This window comes from Pseudorasbora parva, chromosome 10, assembly GCF_024679245.1.
Source record: "Pseudorasbora parva isolate DD20220531a chromosome 10, ASM2467924v1, whole genome shotgun sequence".
NCBI classification, from domain to species: domain Eukaryota; kingdom Metazoa; phylum Chordata; class Actinopteri; order Cypriniformes; family Gobionidae; genus Pseudorasbora; species Pseudorasbora parva.
Window position 1 is genome coordinate 39,467,007 of NC_090181.1, and position 17,874 is coordinate 39,484,880.

Genomic DNA, 17,874 nt, shown 5'->3' on the forward strand with positions numbered 1-17,874 from the left:
CCCCTTACACGGCCCCTACCCCTAAACCTACCCATCACAGGAAACATTCTGCATTTTTACTTTCTCAAAAAAACATCATTTAGTATGTTTTTAAGGCCATTTGAATTATGAGGACATTTGATATGTCCTCATAAACCACATTTATAGTGTATACCAGTGTAATACCCATGTAGTTATACAAATTTGTGTCCTCATAAACCACATAAACAGGCTCACACACACACACACACATACATGTATATTAATTACACGCATATAATAAATACACTGTATAAGGCATAACATTATGACCAATAACACTCATTATCTCTTCATCATAGCACGTTAGTGGGTGGGATTCTTTTGACAGCAAATTAAAATTTTGTTGTCAAAATTAATATGTAAGAAGTAGGAAAGAAAAATTGAAAAGCATAAGGGTTTGAGCGAGTTTGACAAGGGCCAAATTTTGTTGGCTAGACGAGAGCATCTCCTTAACTGCAGCTCTTGTGAGGTGTTCCAGGTCTGCAGTGGTCAGTGTCTTATCAAAAGTGCTCCAAGGAAGGAACAGTGGTAAACCGGCGACAGGGTCATGAGCGACCAAGGCTCATTGATACATGTGGGGAGTGAAGGCAGACGAGCTACTGTAGCTCGTCTGGTCAAGAAGTTCATGCTGGTGTCAGAATACACAGTGCATCACAACTTGTTCCGTGTGGAGCTGCATACGCAGTGTGATGCTTTGGTCAGTGTTCTGCTGGCAAACCTTGGGTCCTGCCATCCATGTGGATGTTACTTTAACATGTACCACCTACCGAAGCATTGTTGCAGACCATGTACACCCTTTCATGGAAATGTGATTCCCTGGAGCACAACAACGAGTTTGAGGTGTTGACTTGGCCTCCAAATTCCCCAGATCTCAATCGAGCATCTGTGGGATGTTCTGAACAAACAAGTCTGATCCATGGAGGCCCACCTCGCAATTTAGGCTACAGGATTGAAAGGATCTGCTGCTGACAGCTTGGTGCCAGATATCACAGCATACCTTCAGGGTCTAGTGGAGTCCATGCCTCGATGGGTCAGGGCTGTTATTGGCAGCGAAAGGGGGACCAACACAATATTAGGAAGTTGGTCATAATGTTATGCCTGATCAGTGTGTGTGTTAGTGTTTAATTGAAATAATATTGCAGCAGATAGGCTACCAATTGTCATGACATGAATGATAAATGCTTTTTTGCACTATAAAAAAATTAATGTGCAGATGACGTGCGTGGCAGTGGCTTGAGCTTCAGCTTCAGCTCTGCTCTCCGGCCCTTTAAGAAGCAGTTCCTCTGACTGGATCCAGGGGGCGGATGATCTGTGTGTGTGTGTTACTGTTCTTTTCTTTAGTTTGCAGCGGAGCAGCAGCGCATTAGGGGCTTTGTCAGTGCTGGATTGCCCGGGTTGCGGGACGCAACGTCCTGCTCCGACATGGAACAGGGATCATGGAGGTTTATTGGGAAAAACCGATCGTATGTTAGGACTCATTCGTGTTGATTTGAAGAGGGACGGATGTGGAGGTATGGCTTGATCATTTGAGGACACTTTCGCGAACGCACAGCCTTTCTGATCGCTTTAAATCAACGATTGTATACGACGGCGGCTGTGTTCTGAAACAAAGTAGTATCTTTCACATTATGATCTAATGTTACAATGTAACACGTTCGCAGCGCGACGTCATGCAACAATGCAACCAATTCGACCGTCCGCTCTGTTACAGCCTTTATGCGTTTGAACCACGGAAGCGTCATTAAAAGAGCTTTTGGGGCATAATCGTTGGTTTATTTGTTGTCCAAAGGACTGCTAAAGCTAACCAAATCGAGCGAGATTCACATTCGAATCCGTCTATGTGTTGTAAGTGTACATAATGCACGCAAACGCAATTGTAAATTTCCCTAAACACCTCACAACATCAGTTGGATTCTCGAAGTGTCCCGCATTGAAATGTGGACCCTAGCAGCGATCCATTAATGGCATGCACGAGGGCACTGCTGCTGTTGTGTTCAGAAAAGCCGTCCATATATCATTCATTTGAAGGAGTCGAGGAAATATGGCAGAGGAGATAGATAAGCCCTCGGCTGTGGACGTCGACATAGACCCTGATTTCGAGCCCCAAAAAAGGCCCAGGTCCTGCACCTGGCCTCTGCCCAGACCGGAGTCCAATGCTGGGAAAGCAGAACCAGCAGAGGTGGGAATCATCCCCGAGGAAGAGGTGGATGAAAATGGCACTGATGATGCTTGTGTATCTGGTGACATTACAGGCGCATCAAAACCTGTCAGTATCACAGAAGGAAACGAGAGTGCTGCTGCTCCTGCCATACAAACCAATGCTGCTGTCAGTGATAAAGGCACCTATGGCTCTCCCGTTTCTTCCCAACATACTCTGCCTGACTCCAGCTTCAATGGTCTGCTTCCTCAGCAGCCCAGAAAATCCTCTGCCCGCAGGAACGCCTGGGGAAACTATTCCTACGCAGACCTCATCACTCAAGCCATCGAGAGCACGCCGGAGAAGAGGCTGACATTGGCCCAGATTTATGATTGGATGGTCCGGAATGTGCCATACTTCAAGGACAAAGGTGACAGCAACAGCTCTGCAGGATGGAAGGTACGTCAGGTCAAAGAGACGGGCTGCATTTTTACCCTTGATTTGCTTATCAGCCTTAGGAGTGTTTGTGTCCTAGATATACAGTTTGTATACATGTGTTGCAGGTAGAGCTTTTGCAATATAGTGCTGTATAAAAACAATGCTTATATTTTTACAGGGTGGTAAAATGGCACGGATACTGGAAATGTGGACTACTAGTCATGTGTGCTTTGCTGATTAAGTGCAAGCCGCTACAGTCATGCCAAAGGGCGTAACGGCAGATGAATTGCGAAAGGTGCCATTGATAAAGACGACCTTTTAAATGGCCCACCATCATAAATGGCCTTATCATTTCCAAGTATTAAAGCTTGGTAACAAAAATAGCAGTCATAGGAACTACTTATATAACCTATAATCATTTATTGTATCATCGGTATGATCGCACTTCCATTAATTCATTGTAAATTCTCTTTTTTGAGCTTTGGCATTTGCAATGCTCACATCTCTTGTCCCTGTTTGATATCAGGGATTAGCTTGGCCTGGAAAAAAACATGGAATCAATGAATGCTGTTGGTATAGCAGGATTTGAGAAAACCCTCAGGAAATCCCTGTGCAATCCTGCAGATGTAAGGCTGGTGAACTGCTGTTGTGCAGATATTACATTTAAAAAGACCATTGGGCACCTTCACAAACAAGCCCTGTGCGCCCAGTACGTTGTAAGTTCCTCATTTTTATATAATTTGTATATAATATAAATCCGTTTTGAGTCAATGTTTTATTTGAAAAGCCATTATGATGGCAGTTTGTAGAAACATGCAAGTTAGTCAGCCAAACCTAATGTTTAGATCCTTTCTGTTTGCTAAAATATACATTTTAGTAACCCCCCCCCCCCCCCCCAAAAGAGGTCCGTTCTTACTACCAATCAGACTGTAGGAACAGTCAACCGTGTTCAGTGCAGATAAAGCCATCCTGCAGAGTGTTTGCATCTGCCTGCCACTGAATGAGGGAAAAAAAGAGAAACCATGGGCATATCGTCAATGCCAGGGTTTCTATTGGCTGTGTCGTCCCCACCTCCACTTCCTATTGGCTTTCGCGTACAGCATAAGAAGCAATCAGCTGACTGGAAACTATGTAGGTCAGTGTGTAGCAACGTGTGAAGAGCTTTGGTGTTTGACTCTGAGATACAGCATTGTGTGTAAACTGGCAGCGCTCCAGTGCTGCTCTGAGTGGTGCTTTGCTCAAAAGGGACTGCATCATGGCTTTCAGATGATTTCAGCCCCTATTTTCATCTATCATAGTTATTCTTCATGGTCCTGTGTGGATTTAATTCAATAGAAAGCGGCACCACAGAATTTTTAAGATGATTTTCATTGCTGAATTCACACACTGACACGCATTTTATAAGCGGGTGAATCTCAACCATTAAGACTGTTTTCACCTCATGTCTTCCTTACCGTAATGCTAAACCCTTATTATATTGTCAGTATTACCCTAATTTTACATTTTAATGTGGAAGAAGTGATCTATTTAAATTACGAAGTGCTTTTGCACAATTGTAAGTATGCATCATGGTGGTATTTGCTGAATTTAACAGAATAATCTTTTTTCCCCACATTTGCAGTATTTGCCGTTGAGGATAAAAAGTGCTAATTGTCACAATGCATAATCATGACATTTTTGTTTTCTTCTTTTGGGGTGAATCTATGAATGAATATATCTGCTTATGGTATCTATGATATATGTTTATTTGTTTAATTTACCTTTTGACCGCATAATGCCACAATAAATAGGGGGTTCTGGTGGCCTACAGGTTTATGAACAAGACTCTTAATGCTAAGCCCATTATAATTATTAACCTAATCTTTCATTGTAATGTGAAACTAGTGGTAGATATGTGCATTTGTACAATTGTAAGTATGCATCATGGTGGTATTTGTTGAACTGAATTTAACAGAATATTTTGTATTTCGTTTAATATCCAGCTTCCGTCATACCACCTTCCATGGAAGGCGGTCCGGAAGAAGCTAGATATTTTACTTTTATAACGTTTTAAGATATTTTACTTAGAAAATCAGATCCATTACACAAATCAATCCATTTGCTTCAAAAGGCTTTTATTATTCCCCAGAGTTGTGTGGATTACTTTTATAATGGATGGATGCACTTTTTTTGGACTTCCAATTCTGGGCTGCCATTCACTGACATTATAATACTTATACTTGGATTAGCCAGGACATTTAAACCCTTGTGCTTTAATTTAAAAAATATTAGTCGACATGTCCAGGTCAAAAACTGTCATAGAAAATTAATCTTGGGAGCTCAGACTTCAGTTTGGTCTCATTTTAAAGAAGGCCCATGGCAGATTATTGTTGAAGTCAAAAAAGTTTTAAAAGTGAAACCGACAAGTTATAGAAGTTTAAGTTTGTGAAAATGATTTATGAATAAAATGTTATAAAACAACATATATTTAAAAACATGTTGAGCTCTAAAACTAGAAAATCAAAGCCATGCATCTAAAAAAGCTGTGTACCAAATTTGAGGTTGATATCTCAAAAAATGTAGCCTGACAAGCCAGACCCACATCAAGATGTTTGGTCTGGAAACTCTCCATAGACAGGGCTCAATCTGAGGGGCGGGATAAACGGTTGTCTTTCAAACTCCCTCTGCACGCGATAGGATAGCGCTACAACCGACCAGAGCAACGAAGGTGAAGCGGAGCTTGTTGATAGATTAAACATTCGCCGTATCCGGTCGGCAAAACTCAGAACACATCTGTCCTTTTTAGACATGTGCCGATTTTCGATAATGCGATTTATCACGATAATGAATATGCACGATATTGTTATCATGGGCACTTTAAAATATCGTAAATAATAATTTTATTAACAATTTATAATTTTTTTAAAATGCACTCAAGAATACTTTGCCCATCAACCATATAAATGCTGTATCAACACTGCTGTATTCTGCGTCAAAGGGACACGCGCTCAGATATAAACAAGCCCAACGTGCGTTTGCACATGACTGAACCGGTGAAGGAGACGCGCTGCTGAAGTGCCGCTCAGTGACAGCAGAGGGCGCTGATGAACTGCAGAATGCGGCCGGTTACCCCGGAAACCAGCAAACAAACAAAAAACGCGTGTAGTTTTTAAAACAGCCATTCGTTTTTGTAATCTCAATGTTGTTCATCAAAGCACCAAATACTTAATACTTAAAGACTTAATAGGCTAATTATTTTCAAATTTAAACATTTTCATGTTTTAATCTGGACTAGGCCTACAACATGCCCTAATAATTAGAACTGTTCTGATTATTTGTTATTGTTCAGTATAACTTTGAGATACGACTTCATTAGTTAACATGTTAATTCATTATTACCAAACTGACAATGAAAAATACTTATAAAGAATTAATCATTCTATGTTAATTTCTTAGTTACTGTTTAATGACATTAAAATCAAAATCAAAATAACTTTTTTAATGGACCTAAGATAAAACTAACAATGATCAGTATTTCTTAACTAACATTAACAAAAACATTATACTTTCTGTACCAAATGTAGCTATTGCTCAATCTTAGTTAATGCATTAAATAATGAGACCTTATTGTAATTTGTAAGCCTACCTGTTGTTCTTTATAGCCTAATTCTTTTGCAATTTAATCTTGAAAATTGTACTTTTACAGCTCTGAAAAATATCAAGAGACCACTTAACATTGATTTCTCAATGAGGGGTCTCTTATTTTTTTTTTTTTCCAGAGCTGTATATATTTTTGCTGCATTATTGTATTTAAACATTCAGTTATTTTTGTTCTTACAAAAATAGTTTTTAAAGCTGTTATGCTATGGCAACACTTTTTTTTGCAACTTATTTCAATATCGTGATAATATCGTATATCGTGATAAAACTTCATCAATTAATCGCAACATGAAAAATTGATATCGGCACATGCCTAGTCCTTTTTAAGAATGACTTTAGTGCCGTTCTTTTCTCAGAGAAAAGCTTAACTCCAAGTCTTCCAGAGTCACGGTCAAAGCTGATTTGAAAGACCGCCGTTCGCCAGTTTCTGTGTTTACTAGTACACAACCCTGCAGTCATTATGTTAAGCCCCGCCCACCGACTCTATACACGATGTGAATTGCCCGACCAGAGTTTGGCATTTACAGCTCAGAAGTGTATTGAGAGTTGCTAGACGACACTCGTGGCAGATTAGATTTTCTGCCGTTAGGGTGAGTCTAGATTTCTAGGCTACAAAAAATGAGCTCTTGGTAAGATTTTGTTTGGGCACAGTGCCAACTTTCCCCCATTAGATGCCAGCAAAACTCCATTGGTTCACAGGCGGTTGGATTTGTGTTTTTTGTTTTTTCTTGTCCAACAGGGCCTGAGTGTGAGTATTTTGTGTACCTAGTGCAAATTTTATTTTTTAAAGAAAATGGGGATGAAATTGTAAAATTCCAATAAAAATACATACCTGTGCCAAAATGTATGCAGTTGGCTTTTAAAAAATAAAAACAAATTAAACATAGGTCAAAAGTGGACAAAAAAGTCCATGTTAAAAAAACTATCATACATTTTTTTTTTAAGATTTTGAGCACAGACTTAAGTTTGGTCTTATTTTAAAGAAGACCCTTGGCAGATTATTGTTGAAGTAAAAAAAGTAATAAAGTAAAATCAAAAAAAGTTATAGAGGTTTAAGATTATGAAAATCATTTATGAACATTATTTTATACACTATGTATAAAATATGTAGGTCCTTTAAAAAATTTTAGCATATTGTGATAAAGTTCATTTTTTTCCATAATGTAATGATAAAAATTAAACTTTCATATATTTTAGATTCATTGCACTCCAACTGAAATATTTCAGGTCTTTTATTGTTTTAATACTGATGATTTTGGATGATTTAATTAAAAAAAAATAGCATATTTCATCCGACCAATAAAAGAAAAGTGTTTTTAATACAAATAAGTCAACCTTCAAATAATTATGTTAAGTTATGCACTCAATACTTTGTCGGGAATCCTTTTGCAGAAATGACTGCTTCAATGCGGCGTGGCATGGAGGCGATCAGCCTGTGGCACTGCTGAGGTGTTATGGAGGCCCAGGATGCTTCGATAGCGGCCTTAAGCTCATCCAGAGTGTTGGGTCTTGCGTCTCTCAACTTTCTCTTCACAATATCCCACAGATTCTCTATGGGGTTCAGGTCAGGAGAGTTGGCAGGCCACTTGAGCGCAGTAATACCATGGTCAGTAAACCATTCACCAGTGGTTTTGGCACTGTGAGCAGGTGCCAGGTCGTGCTGAAAAACAAAATCTTCATCTCCATAAAGTGGCCCGACCTGGGGAATGCGTAACCTGTAGCCCATTTCCTGCACACGCCTGTGCACGGTGGCTCTGGATGTTTCTACTCCAGACTCAGTCCGCTGCTTCTGCAGGTCCCCCAAGGTCTGGAATCGGTCCTTCTCCACAATCTTCCTCAGGGTCCGGTCACCTCTTCTCGTTGTGCAGCGTTTTTTGCCACACTTTTTCCTTCCCACAGACTTCCCCCTGAGGTGCCTTGATACAGCACTCTGGGAACAGCCTATTCGTTCAGAAATTTCTTTCTGTGTCTTACCCTCTCGCTTGAGGGTGTCAATGATGGCCTTCTGGACAGCAGTCAGGTCGGCGCTCTTACCCATGATTGCGGTTTTGAGTAATGAACCAGGCTGGGAGTTTTTAAAAGCCTCAGGAATCTTTTGCAGGTGTTTAGAGTTAATTAGTTGATTCAGATGATTAGGTTAATAGCTCGTTTAGAGAACCTTTTCATGATATGCTAATTTTTTGAGACAGGAATTTTGGGTTTTCATGAGCTGTATGCAAGCACGTGCAGAGGGGGGAGCTTTGGGTGTTTGTACCCCTGCCGTTGTTCAAAATAAATCAAAAGTGCCCCTCTCAGACAAATATCAATGATAATATTTTTGGTCAATAAAACAAAATAAATTCGACTTATAATAACATGACAATGTGTACAATAGTGACGAATGGCTCAAAAGTCAGAAAATGTCTGTTAATTTTTTCTTATCAGTCGGTCTGAGGTGTTGCCATAACGCATTGCTATGGGTTGTGTGCGGTTTTACTGGCTGATTTCCCATAGTCTATTCGGAAACGGCTTTCGAGCCATTTATGGTTCTTCAGAGTGTTTGTGTCTGTTACAGGGCAAAATCAAACCAAAAGTTTCTCTCATCAATAATCAAAGCTAACGTGTCGATTTAATCAAAAATCTCTATTATATAATTTTGAATATTAAATCATTCATAAATGCCTGTTTTTCATGTATTATAACGTTACACCAGCCAATCATGATCAGGCAAAACAAGTTGAAACAACTCTGTTGAAAATGTTATAAATCAAATTGCATCGCTGACAGGATGTTAATTGACAAACAAAAAAGAACTGTACATAACCATGCAGCGCCAAAAGTCGCATTAATGGTAAAGTCTTACTTGTATTTAAATGTATATTGGTACACCGTTTACTATTTGACGAAACTATCAAAGTTAATGAAGCCCAAGTGCCACCGGCACCTACAGGCCTATTATGTGAAGTGTAGGCTGGTGACATTAATGGACTTTATTATATTAAAATTTTTGATATTTATGCAGCATTATGAAAGAAGTATCTTATGCTCATTAACCCTGCATTTATTTGATCAAAAACAGCAATATTGTGAAATGTTATTAAAATAATGGTTTTCTATTTTAATAGACTTTAAAATATAATTTATTCCTGTGATCAAAGCTGAATTTATCATCATTACTCCAGTCTTATGTGTCACATGATCCTTCAGAAATCATTCTAAAATGATGATTTAATGTCAATGTTAGAAACAGTTGGGCTGCTTAATATTTTTTATAACCTGCTGTGATACTCTTTTCAAGATTTTTTGATTACAAAGTTAAAAAGAACGTCATTGTACAATATTAGGCAACTACTTTTGTTTTTTGATTAAATAAATGCATACTTGATGAGAATAAGAGACTTCTTGCAAAAAAAAGAAAATGGTATCCATTTTTTTTTTTTTTTATTAACATATTGCCCTTTTTTACATTTGAGCCCCTGCCCCTGAAGAACTCTCTGCACGTCCCTAGCTGTATGCCAAAATCATCAGTATTAAAACAATAAAAGACCTGAAATATTCAAGTTGGTGTGCAATGAATCTAAAAAAGTTTATCATTACATTATGGAAAATAATGAACTTTATCACAATATGCAAATTTTTTGAGAAGGACGTGTGTGTGTGTGTGTGTGTGCGTGCGTGCGTGCGTGCGTGCGCACACACAAAACATGTTAAAAGATTGGTGAACTCTAAAACTGCTAGAAAATCAAAGCCATACATCTAAACAAGCTGTGTACCAAATTTAATATCTCATAATACCAGCAAAACTCCACTGGTTCACACAGTTTTTGTATTTGTGATTTGCAGTTGATTTTTTTTTCTCTCTCTCAAATATAAAAAAACACATGCATACCTACACACACATTTTTTTTATTACATACATACACACCACACTCTAACATCCATACCAACACACCCACACAGTTATAGCTCTGCATACTTTATCAAATTGGCTTTATAATATGCATAAACAAAAACAGGAATAAAGTGAGTATTTTCTTTATATGCCAAACCTGAAAAAAATGCCACCATCGGGTAAAAATATATAAAAAAATAAAAGTTGAAGTCTTGCCAACAGATTAAATGCCTATTAATAAAGATTGCATAATTTTATAGTTAAATGGCAACAAGATTAAAAATAGCAGTTTTAATGGGTTTCAATTTGGACATTTTTGTCCAAAAGGGCCTAAGTGTGAGTATTTTGTGTACCTAGTGCAAAAAACACACCTTTGGCAAATTTTATGCAGTTAGCATTACCACAGGCAAAGTTATAGAAAAAAAAAGACAAAAATGTCCATAAGGGCGCACAAGGGTTAATATAACGATTCTATTTGTCTGAAAAAAGATTGTCATATACACCTAGGGTGGCTTGAGGGTGGGTAAATCATGGGCTAATTTTTATTTTTGGGTGAACTATCCCTTTAAATTGAATTTAACTTGTGATTTTTAGAATGAGTTTCCCCAAAATGTTTGTAATTAGTAAAATGAAATGGCAGGTTCTGGTGGCCTACAGGTTAATGATCAAGCCTCTTAATGCTTAACTTACAGATTTAGTGCCCAATGGGGGTGAGCTCTCTCTGTTGCGCTTCTCCCCTTGTTCAAATTGCTTAACTTTAAGTTGATTGAGTAGAGTTGTAGCTGAATTTGCGATTTCAAAAGAAGTTTTTCATCCATCCTTGGAGGTCTTCCATCACTTCATCTCGATTTCTTTTTGAAACCTTAGAATAGAATTTTCAAAACACACAAAATGTGTGTGAATGCTTTTTGTTTGCAATTGAGATTATATATAAATAAAATTGCATAAGCTAACATGAATAAAATAAACATTCAGACTGGTTTGATCACTGATTCAATTTATCATTGAAGATAGTGCTCTGTGTAAGCCTAGTTTGTAATTATCTTTTTTTGTAATCAATGTAGCTATGATTGTCAACAAACAGTCCAATGCATGTGTCTTAGATTAGATTCTCAATCCAATCAATTCAGTTAGCAGCTTAACAAAGCAAAAAAAGGAGAACTGCTTATGTACTTTACAAATGTGTTGAGATACATGTTCTCCTTAGAATAGGAAAAGTTCTGTCTCGGATTAAGTCTGGTAATAGGCTTGAAGCAAAGGCATTAATGGAAGTGAAGTGGCATGAGGTCTGCCCCATTCACTCTTTGAGAAGTTCAAAGGTCAGTAAAGTGATGTTCACAGGACAATGTTGTGTGGAGTCCAGCTTTCTTCAAGTTGTATCAGACACAGCGTTGGTAAATTCACATTTTTCAGACTGCTTGACTATTCACCAAAAAGGAAAACCATGTCTTGCTTGTGAATTTTAAGATCTTAAGACCTGATGCTGCATTATGGATTGCTGTACCTTCTGTGCTGCAGTCCACATTAATGCAGCTTCACTGCATCAACTTTGTACATGGTTGAGGAATTCTCCATAAATCCTTCTGCTTTCGCTGCCGTTGGAAAAATGCATTATTCTAGTCAAGCTTCGCATTTACCAATGTCATATTACTGTCTTGAGAAAATCTTGGTCAGCAAATGTTGTTATCCACAGCTTTACATGCAGTATCAGGTTTGCATAGGGTGGTGTGTAAATGTGTATTCAAAGCATATGTAAAATGCCAAAATTTGAGAACTCAAAGTTACCCAGTTGAACTTCACAGCATGGACCAATTATCTCGAAAGCCCAGTGGACGGTGCTGAGTGGGTTGCTTTTCTTGCAGACCGGTCTTGAGCACAGACCAATTTGAACAGTGTGTGATAAATTTAAATGTGCATAGCCCTTTTTCTATTTTCTGTGTTTTTTTTGGACTAGTGTTTTTTTGTTAAAAGTGAGAATTAGTCAAATTAATTCAATTCAATTAGACAAGATTGAATTAAATTGCATTTCAACACAAAATATACATTTACAAACTCCTATTGGAACCGCAAATGCCTAGTTGCTAATTCAGCAAACTCAATTGACATAAAAATTAGGATTGATTGTATTGATTACCTTTTGTAAACTCATTGAAAGTGTTTTGTTATGCTTTTATTTATTTTTAAGAAAACACATGGACCCTATTGGTCAGAGAGGTCACATGACTCTTCAATCTCTGGGTGAAGCAATCTAGTCAAAGTGGCATTGTTCCTTACTCAGCATTGTGCTCTATTGATTCCAAGATTATTTGAACATTAGGCCATTATTCTGCTTTTTTTAATGGCCAATTGGTTAAAAAATAAAGCTGAGGGATCTAAAATAAGCTGTATTTAAATGTTTCAAACATCTTCTGATGCACAGCTCACCATCTACTCCTCTCTTTTCACAGAATTCAATTCGACATAACCTGTCACTCCACAGTCGCTTTGTCCGGGTCCAGAATGAAGGAACAGGGAAGAGTTCATGGTGGATGGTCAACCCCGATGGTGGAAAAGGGGGAAAAGCCCCGCGGAGACGTGCAGTATCTATGGACAACAGTAATAAGCTCATCAAGAGCGCCCGTGGCCGTGCCGCAAAGAAAAAGGCAGCTCTTCAGGCTACTCAGGACGGAAGCTCAGAGAGTTCCTCCAGCCTGTCCAAATGGACCGGCAGCCCAACTTCCCGTAGTAGCGATGAGCTTGACGCTTGGACGGATTTCCGATCTCGCACTAATTCTAACGCCAGCACCCTAAGTGGACGCCTTTCTCCGATTCTGGCCAACCTCGAGATGGACGAAGTTCCTGATGACGACTCTCCCCTGTCGCCCATGCTGTACTCCAGCCCTAGTAGTATGTCTCCGTCCACCGGGCTGACAGAACTGCCCCGTCTAGCTGACCTTGCTGGAACCATGAACCTCAATGACGGCCTCTCGGATAACCTAATGGACGACCTTCTAGACAATATCAGCTTGACGGCTTCCCAGTCTCCAGGTCAAGATGAGAGTGGTGCCAACCTACAGGGAAGCCCTGTGTTTACCTTCAGCTGCTCCGGGAGCAGTCTGGCAATTCCCTCCGGCAGCTATGGCACTAACTCCATGTTCAGCCCTCCGTCCGTCACTGGCCTGAGGCAGTCTCCAATGCAAACGATCCAGGAAAACAAGCAGGCTACGTTCTCCTGCGGTTCCCTCTTTAGTGAGCAGAGTCTGCAGGACTTGCTCAGCTCCGAGTCCAACAGTCGCAGCGATGTCCTTCTTACCCAATCTGACCCGCTTATGTCACAAGCCAGTGCCTCCCTTCCCTCCCAGAATGCCCGTCGCAGTGCGCTGCTGTTGCGTAATGATCCCATGATGTCCAACCAGGCTGGGCCTGGAGGACAAGCAGGGCTCAAGAAGGCAATGCCATCTGGATGGTGGATGAACTGCATCTCCAGCAGCGAGTCAGACTACCAAAGCTTGATGAAGCAACATCTCCAAGTGTCTCCCTTCAGAAGCACATCTATGCAGCTCAACTCCTCTGATTCGTTGTTGGCAGGTCTCAATGGCAGTGTTTCCTCCGTTCAGTTGGCGTCTCAGGACCGGTTTCCATCTGATTTGGATCTTGAGGCGTTAAGTGGGAGTTTCGATTGCGACATGGACGCCATCACTCGCAACGATCTGATGGATGCCGATGGCCTGGAGTTCAGCTTCGATTCCCATCTTATCTCCTCTCAGAATGCTAACCTGACTTCAGAGAGCTTCTCCAGAACCAAACGAACCTCCTCCCAAAGCTGGGTACCAGGTTGATCCGGCCAGGCCCAGGAATGTAGGGACGGGCAAAACACCGCATTTGAGCCAACTGTCCACTGTAAAGCAACTGTACATTATGCTGTAGAAAAGCTATTTGACATCCATTGGAATGAGTTTGCGTTAACGTCAACGATTTACCCAGTCGATGTTGTAGTTTTGTGGCTGTATGTTTTGTATCGTCCTGATTGAGGCTGGTTTAATGGACTTTGTAAAGTGTTTCAGCAAATTTAACCTTGAAGTGCTTGCAGGTTAATCTAATTGCCAGTGACAAGGTAATGAACTCCGCTGCTGGAATATAAGTGCAGTATCATAAATAAAAGGTTGTCTTTATATGAAGGCTTGAATAACAGTACTTCCCTTAGTCCATCTAGAATATAAAATCCCAAAAACCCACCACTGTGTATGAGGGTGCATGCACACTAGAGATAGTTCTTAAAAATGCATTTGATAGCGTGGAAAGAGTTGGATCAGTTTGACAGTCAAGCGAGAATCTTGAATTCTCTAGTGCCTGCGACTGGCATTGCAGTGAAAGTTAAGATGTTCTCAACTTTTGGTTGTGTCACTTTGGCAGACCGTTGCGTTTCCTTTGTCGTTGTGATACGTTATCCCAATTGAAATCAAGTCAACTCTAGTCTGTAGGTGCCCTTAGTTTGTTGTAATTTATTGTAACCGTAATCAAGATTAATAGATTTCTAGTCCTCACGTTGAAACAAACATTTGCCTTTTGCCAAACTTGTCCTCTGCAGGACAAATGCAACAATGGCCTGTTTACAATACGAACTATTGAGAATGTTTCTGTTGTCCGAAAAATGGCCATGGAAAATCCACCTGTATCTCATATTATTTTTCGTAAAACTAAACCGGGGAAGTTATTGTGTTTTTTTGTGAAACCAGTGATCATAATGTATCCTTTTACGGAAAAGTGAACTATGATATGATGATAAGCTGTGTATTTAGTGTTCTTCTGTATGAAACTAGTTTGTCAGTGTTTCCCATGGATTTCCTAACAAACCCCGTGCATTTATCCTGCTCTGAGTTTGTGAACAAGAGCATCTCAATCACCCATAAACTGCTTTCACTTCCAATGTCAACCATTTTAGAATATATTATGAGCTATATATTTGTATTTTTGCATGTGTATACACACGCACACACACGCATGTAGAGCCTTGTTCATGAAGTCAATGCTGTAGAAATTATTTATAAAATCTGGAAAATTTAGACACAATTTTGTTCTTTGTTTGTTACATTTGATGCGATTCTAGCGATTATGTGTGCATATTGTACAGCCCGTATACATGCATGCAACCGTTTACCTAAGAATTGGTTTACAAATTTCTGTGTAAATCATAGATTTCTGTTGTACTTGTATTTCATAAATGAGGCCCATAGTACATATGTGCATGTGCTACACTGAATGTGTGCGTGTGTTTACACATAAATGTTGGATTCATTCTAGAGATAAGGTATATTAACAATTATACATTTTGGAACGCTGATTAAGGACCACTAGATGTTTGTGTGTTTGTAGCAGGAAAAAAATGAAGCTAAGAGCATTTGGTGCTAAGTGAATTGTGTTGGGTCAGTTTATATGACTGGCATGTTACTTTCTTAGCATTAATGTGTACATTTTTACACAATGGCTGGTGCTAGTAGAAGGTATGCATCAGTTGTGACGGCAGTGTGTTTTAAGCATCTTAATAGTTTTAAAATGAAAGACAGCCACGTTGTAGTATATGGATAAGCTATGTAAGAAAGCACCTACGCTGTACTGTATTTCACTGTTGATCTTGAACATGCCAGACAACCAAATTTGAGGCTGCTGCAAAATAATGCAACTATTCAGTCTGATGAAATGGTAGTGCCATTCAGGGACAACTTGCAGGCGTTTCACAGTCGAATGTACCTTTTGTTAAGGTCAGTTTCACACCCAGAATTTTAGTAAAGCCTCTTATAAGCACTGATTTTTATTTTTTATTTTATAATCTGCTTTTTAAAATCAGCTGGAGTCACAGAATTAAAGTTGACTATAAAAAGTTGATTGTGCTTTGTTAGTTTTACATTGTGTAATCCATTTCAGCATCATAAATGGCCTCCTCAAAATCCTCAATTTCATTCTGGGTTTTCATATTCTTTGGGTAGGATCATCATTCAATTTTCAGTCATTTTAAATGTAATCTTTAAGAAGGAATTAACACGACTTGTGAAGACGAAATCTGCCTGTGTAGCACCTCACACAACAATTGGCCGTTAGTTAGCATCCACTCAATGTTTGCTTGACTTTACCTGTGTATTTCCATTTTGGATAATGTAAACAAGGTAGTGCAAGACGAGGTGCATGTAAATAAAGCTTGTATAACACAATATATTTCTCCAGTCATTATTTTTATGTCGTGGAATAATCATTTTATGCTTGTGCATCTGTCTGGTCAAATTGATCACTCATTATTTGTGTACCATTTAATCTGGACATTTTTGTTCTTCCAAGTGAATTTATTCATTTAATCACAGCTATTGGCCAAAGCAGAGAGTTTTAAATAAGTAATTAACAGTTTCAGTGTAATCCTGATGTCTTGTTGGCAAACATCCTCTCATTTATTTGATTTTAGTGGCAGTTTTCTGTGGATCATGAATGCACATAGACTTAATTTAACCCTCATTCAGTCCTCATTTTCCCTTTACACTCAGGGTCCCCACACATTAACCATTTACAGTGCGAGTGTATACAATATATATATATATATATATATATATATATATATATATATATATATATATATATATATATATATATATATATATATATATAATATATATATATATTTACTTCTCTGCCATACATTTATGACGTTGTACATATTTAGGCCTATACCACAAAATTACTCAACTACACCATTAGCTTGCATATGATTTTCTTCTGAAAAATTACTTTAATGATGAATAAACTAAAATAAGTTGTTTCTGGGAATTGATAGGTGTTCGAAGAAAACCTTTTAGTTTTTGAAATAGTGTTTTGACCATAATGATCCATTTATTTTTCTACATGTGGCCAAGTCCTATCACAATGTTTATGACAAATAATATATAAAGTTGTATTTATAAATTGTTTACTTCATAACCAAATGTAAAAAAAAAAAAAAAATTGAATGAGAAATATTATATAAAGAAGTAAATAAAACCAACAGAAGTTTGTGTGTATATGCGAACCTGTTGGCGTGTGTTAGGTCTCAGTCTCACCCCTATATATCTGAATTTGTTTCTACATTTGTGGCTGATTTTGTTTGACAAATTCTATACAAATGCTGTCTGTTACAGTCACGTGTGTGTGTGTGTGAGGGAGAGAGAGAGAGAGAATACATGTTGGTTCTACAATGGTTCTACATTGCACTTGTGCTCTAGAACCATACCTACATTTATGTGAAAGTGTTCATATTTGTGTTGGGTTTTTTGAAAAATAAAAACTTTATTTTTATTCGTTTTTCAGAACATCCGAATCAAGCCGGGTTGTGTGTGTTTAGATAGATAATGTTTCTTATGTTACAAAGTGAGTCATTTTTTTAACGAGGAAGACGTCAAATTGAGTCTGAATGGGCACCTAAAGGCTCTTTCAACTAAAATACACTCAAAGAAAAGACCAAGTTCAAACTATGCTCTCTGGGTTATTTCTTAAGTGCCTTTTTAAACATGTTTGTTATTTTTCGTTTTCGGAAACTCACATTTGCTCAAAATATCATGTACATTGACTTCAATTTCTCATCCCATTTTTTTCCATGTTGCGCCTTAGTTTTGCCACATTAAAAATAACCTCCGAGAATGATGTTCTCAACACTGTTCTTGACGTGATGTGACTAAGGTGTTTGAGTTACCCTGAACAGTCTTTTGCTTTCAGATAGCAAATAATTTCCCTCAAAGGTTTTGGGTTTTGCCACATGGTTTCTAAAAACTCT

At 38.5% G+C, this 17,874-nt stretch overlaps 1 protein-coding gene across 1 annotated transcript; it reads left to right on the plus strand.

Annotated features, from left to right (window-relative positions):
• Window positions 1-1,283: 1,283 nt before the first annotated feature.
• On the plus strand, window positions 1,284-16,291 carry foxo3a (forkhead box O3A). The gene is made up of 2 exons (XM_067456098.1): window positions 1,284-2,617; window positions 12,554-16,291. Exons 1-2 carry the CDS (start codon window positions 2,063-2,065, stop codon window positions 13,922-13,924), a joined length of 1,926 nt encoding a protein of 641 aa, XP_067312199.1. The 5' UTR covers window positions 1,284-2,062; the 3' UTR covers window positions 13,925-16,291.
• The last annotated feature ends 1,583 nt before the right edge of the window (window positions 16,292-17,874 follow it).

Excerpts from the sequence above, each read along its gene's own strand:
- foxo3a (XM_067456098.1), top strand. The coding sequence starts at position 2,063 with ATGGCAGAGGAGATAGATAAGCCCTCGGCTGTGGACGTCGACATAGAC. Across the intron at positions 2,618-12,553 it reads ACAGCTCTGCAGGATGGAAG|AATTCAATTCGACATAACCT; the intron begins GTACGTCAGGTC and ends CTCTTTTCACAG.